General features: G+C 42.3%; 2 protein-coding genes across 2 annotated transcripts; one reads left to right on the top strand and one right to left on the bottom strand.

Annotated features, from left to right (window-relative positions):
• Positions 1 to 717: 717 nt before the first annotated feature.
• LOC108134045 (uncharacterized) lies at positions 718 to 2,573 on the bottom strand. The gene is made up of 2 exons (XM_017254198.3): positions 1,683 to 2,573; positions 718 to 1,623 (listed from the first exon to the last, which is right to left on the bottom strand). Exons 1-2 carry the CDS (start codon positions 2,463 to 2,465, stop codon positions 811 to 813), a joined length of 1,596 nt encoding a protein of 531 aa, XP_017109687.2. The 5' UTR covers positions 2,466 to 2,573; the 3' UTR covers positions 718 to 810.
• Positions 2,574 to 3,188: 615 nt separating this feature from the next.
• Positions 3,189 to 4,332, top strand: LOC108134048 (uncharacterized). Its single transcript, XM_017254200.3, has one exon. The coding sequence runs from the start codon at positions 3,420 to 3,422 to the stop codon at positions 4,185 to 4,187; it is 768 nt and encodes a 255-aa protein (XP_017109689.2). The 5' UTR covers positions 3,189 to 3,419; the 3' UTR covers positions 4,188 to 4,332.
• Positions 4,333 to 5,195: the final 863 nt, after the last annotated feature.

Genomic DNA, 5,195 nt, shown 5'->3' with positions numbered 1-5,195 from the left:
GCAATGGGGTATCGAAAAGAGATGGTACGATAGAGGGCGTTAGAAAACAAGGACACAACATGATGAAGATGGAAGAACGAAGTCCAGCGGGCGCCTTTTACATTTCATTGGATTTTATGCGTTTCACTTTATGCTGATGTTTTTATTATTAAATTTTCTTGAATTTTCATTTACATTTTCTGGCTTTCTTAGCGCTGTTCCATCTCTTTCTATCCCCGTTCTGTCGTTCTATCTCTATCCGGTATTTCGTTTACCCCCCGATTCTCTGTCTCTTTTTGGTCGTTAGTGTTGTCGCTGTTGCTGATGACTCCTCTTCATTTTCACACTTTTCATTCAATTTATTGCATTTCGCAAATTGAGTGTCGCTTTCCTTAGATCTTCTCGCTTTTTTTTTTTGTAATTTTTCGTCCTGGCCACATCATCATCCTGTCCTGTTTTCTCACTTTCCTAATTTTCCACAGCGCTGGAAAAATATGCGAAAGAAATCTCCTACAAAATAAAAAAGTAGCCAATTCGATTTGGGTATTTAAAGGAGCTCTACAAAGTGTTCTTAAAGGATATACAATTTTGATAGCCGGAATTGTTTCCTACAGATATCCTATAAGGTAGACACCATGATACAGGTTCATTAGGTATTTTAGTGTTGGTAATCGTAAAGTGATTTCCATTAAAGACTACCAAGGAAATAAAGTACTACCCAATTTTAATTCATTTAGCTTGAAGGCTTAGAATATTATTATTAACACAAAAATACAAGTTGTATATAGATACATACAGAGTTCAAATAATAACAAACAAAAATTATTATTATTAATTCTTTAAATTTCCATCTGAGGACTCATCGTCGCTGCCATCCTGGGTCTCGGTGTCCTCGGGAGCATCCTCGGTGAGCATGGGACTGACGTCCATCTTGGCGGAGATCTGAAATCCCACCATCTCGTTGCCGTTCTGGGTCAGCCCGGCCACCTGGTCGGAAGTCAGGATAATGACGCGTCCGCTCTTTAGAACCTTCAGAGGGCGGCGGCTGGTTCGCAAGTCGTACGGCTGTCCAGTGTAGGATACAATGCATTCGGGTCTATCGCCCTCCAACGACCACATGGTGAGAGTGATGCGCAGAGGCAGGAGCTCCGAGTTGACGGTGGTGGCCCATACTACGGTCAACTCCTCTTCCGAGTTCGGGTCGGCCGTAATGTCACCCAGCTTGATATGCATGCTCATCACCATTATCGGCAGAAGATCCTTTACCACATCCTTTCCAAAGCCCGTGACCACGTTCTTCAACAGCATTACGGCATGGCATTTGGGCACGTTGCGAAGCGTCAGGCGAAGATCCAAGCTGAAGATCTTTGGCTGCCCTAGACGAATCTTTGAGATGGTCCAGAAACGATGGCAATTCACCAAGTGATCGTTTAGTTCTTCCAGAAAGATACTTGACGAGCAATTAAACTCTGGGCATTTGGCCACATTAAAGTTCTTCAACATGTCCTCCATGGCGATCGGCAGTTGCACCGACATCACACCCTTGCGAAGCTTCATGAGCTTATCGAAGTAGACTGTCGGACATGACACGATCGACGAGTGCCATGCCTGCCAAGTGCGTCCCGTATAGACCACACGGCGTACCTGAAAGGATGTTGTTTGGATTAAAAATAATCAATCTTTAGAGTTCTAATTCCCTTTACCATGGAAATCAAGTTGCAAAGTGCATTCGGATTTGCGTTGAGAGGATTGGAGCCTAGAAGTGATAAGGAGTAGATGTGTGGCCGGCCAAGAACATCATACTTCACCGGCAACACAATCTTCCCGCGCTCCGTTTCGGTGCCGACCTCCTTCTTTTCAGGCTCTAACTTTAACAAAGCCGGGTTAACCTGCTTCGACGCCTTCTTCAAACTCACTGACAACGAGACGCCGCTCAGATTTCCATCACGCTCACTGTTTCGAGGATCCTTTGGGACCATGAAATTCTGTGAAGTCGGTTCCGACTCCTCGGTCGGATTGGCTGATTTGGCATTGGCCTCGCGCTGTGATTTAGTACAAATAGTCTTCTCATTGGCCACAGAACTGCTGCGACTTCGCGTCATCACCCCTACATCCTTTCGCTCTGCTACCTCCGATAGGGAGCGCTTCCTCTCCAAAAGGTCCCTTTTCTTCTCCAAAACGTAGTTTCCGCGGTTTTTTTTGGAGTCGACTGACAAGTTGGCAGGATTATCGTTCTGGAAGAGGACTATCTTTCCTTTCTTGATTGGCTGTGAGGTTGGAGAAGTCGTGCGTGGTGACATAGCCAACTCGAGGTGCAATTTGACGCTGAGCAAGTGTGTGGTCCCGCCACAGAATCCGCAGTGGCAGGCCATGCTTTCGTCACACTCGAGGCATTGGTAGTGCTCCATTTTGCACACACAGACCTGCGGAGTGGTCACCCGCGAGAAGGGCCGAAGAATGGCACGTTGGCACATTACACAGTTCATACTTAAATTAAATTTTTGAATTTAATTTTTAGTTACAAAATATAAATTTACGCTCCGTTTTGGAAAAGCCTGAACCGGGCAAAAGTTTACGAATAACTGAAAAATATAAGGACAAGTAAGTCACAATTACGAAAACTAAAGTGACAGAAAAGGCACAAGCTTCTAAAATAATGTTTTTAAGGAACTTAGAAAGTAAATAAATGTCAGCTTGCTTTTTTGAATTAAAAGTAACTCAAATTGTGTTTATTTATTCTAGTTTTTATTTTCAAACCATGCTTTTTAATGTTTATTAGCAGACTTTTGTATTTTAATGGTCACTCCACGTATCTAGCGATTTCCAACACTGCTTTGCAAGTGGTGCCATCAGGTATTATCAAAAAATTGAAGGCACTATAAATACAAATTTTTAAATAAAACAAAACTGTAAAAAAGCTGGGAATTAAGAACAAGCCTTTTTTATCAAAAGCCCATATATTAAAATTCTCTTAAGAAAATCTGGCATCACTAATCATCGATAGCTCGATAACTCAGCGAGCATGTAGTGTTGGTAAACGATGTATCTGGCACTGCCGCCATTACGAATCAACAATCAAAATGGCCGCCACTTGAGCTTAAGAACTAGAAACTAAATGTTTATTGCTAGCCGTTTTTAAATAATTTTATAAAAACAATTGATGGATGTGGATCGAATCTGACTTTATTTGACATTCAGTTGCCTTTCGTCTACATTTCACCGCTCCACTGACTTACTTCGCCCTAAAAAGCCTTGCTTGTTTTCTGGGAACAAACAAAGCGACCTGGCAAAATCGGAATCATGTGAAGGCCTTCATCAAAATCTCCAAATTATCCGAACCGAATACGGAGCAACATACAAATTCTCAACGCACAAACTTAAAATATATGTTTATTTTTTTGAAATCTTAACCAAGCTCTGAGAATACAATAGAAGTCAGGATGTCCAGCGATCCACCGGAAATGGAAACCGAAGCGAACCAGGAACAAGAGCAGGAGGATCAGGAACCAGATGCGCCCATAGAAGTACCGTCGATCAGCAGCATGAGCAGTTCCGAGGACGAGGCCGTTCCCAGCACCAGTCACCGTCCACCGGTGATGACATGCCCGGTTGCCCGCTCTGTGCTAGGCAACACCACCGGGCCATCTGTTCCTTCGCCGATGGTGGCAGCACCGTTAAATGGCTGTTCAGTGCGAATCAAGCGGGAGCTGCAGGAGATCCGAAAGCAGCCACCGCCAAACTGCTCCGCTGACATGCTTCGTGACGATCTCTTACACTGGACGGCGGGCATTAATGGACCCACTGGCACCGTCTACGAGGGCGGGTACTTCCGGCTAGACATCCGCTTCCCGCCGACCTATCCGTTTCGGCCGCCCCGCATCCGGTTCACCACCCGAATCTATCACTGCAACGTGGATAGCCGCGGTGCCATTTGCCTGGATGTTCTTGGTGAGCGCTGGTCGCCCGTCATGAACGTGGCCAAGGTCCTTCTGTCCATCTATGTCCTGATGGGCGAATGCAATCCGGACGATCCGCTGGTCATGTGCATTGCCGATCAGTACAAGACCAATCGCAATGAGCACGACAAGATCGCCCGCCACTGGACCCAACGCTTCGCCATGCCCAAGGAAAGCAAAGACACCAAACAGGACATCGATACTACCGATAATACACAAGAGCAACAGCAGGATCAGCAAAATCATGTTTAAAATCAGCAGCAGCAGTATCAGCAGGGACAGCAGTCCTCGGCAAAGGATTAGAAGGTCTGGAGCCTCGTCATGCACTCTTCCAAATCGATCACTTGGTTATTTTACATTTTGCCTTTAGCATTAAACAATTATAATATATCAAGGCGTGCAATCTTATGGTTTTTCTTTATTTATTTAATTTATCAATGATTGAGATTCCTTGAAAAACTTATTGCTATTATTTTAGTTTGCATTTCATTATATATATTTGCATTTTTATTTTCTGAGCTATAGTTTAGCCAAATGTATAATATTTAGAAATTCAATCAATCATTCTTTTAATAATAATACGAATATCAAAAGGTCTATAAGGTTTTATTTTTATATGAAATTTGTGACCTATGTAGGTATGAAGTTTAATTTTTAAAAATTCGAATAAGAAAAAATGTCAGTGTTGTGCCTCTGATTTTCAAAAAAATCTGTAAAACTTGGAAAAAATATGTATTTATATTTTATATAAAATATTTTGTATTGATAGACAGCCACGAAGATCGTAGGAAGAATAAGTAAGATGGAGAATCCATCCACACCGATAGAAGAGACACCCCAGCATCGATGAATACCCCGGCTCAGTCGAGACATGTGACCTTAACCCATGGGGTAGTCTTATTATTTAGTTTACAATACTTTAGTTCATAAAAATTATCCGGAACCAACAACGACCGCCTAGTAACAATAGAGCCTTCCTATACTTTTGCTACTTTGGATGGCAATTATCTTCCATTTATCCAATTGAAGTGAAAAAAATATCAAAAAAAAAGATGCAGCAGACTGCATTGAATGTAATCCAATATTGCACTTAACAATTTAGCGAGTAAGCAACTCTCTCAAAAAAAAAAACACAAAACTTAATACTAGTTAGTAAGCTAGTTAGTTTGTTAGTTAGTAAAAAAAAAAAAAAGAAAACATAAACAGAATAGGTTTTCTTGAGTTGGTAAGCGCGTAGACTTAAACGGAGTTCCCACCAGC

Source organism: Drosophila bipectinata, chromosome XL (assembly GCF_030179905.1).
Source record: "Drosophila bipectinata strain 14024-0381.07 chromosome XL, DbipHiC1v2, whole genome shotgun sequence".
NCBI lineage: Eukaryota > Metazoa > Arthropoda > Insecta > Diptera > Drosophilidae > Drosophila > Drosophila bipectinata.
Note: the sequence above shows the minus strand (reverse complement) of the source record. Positions and strands in the feature narration are given on the sequence as shown.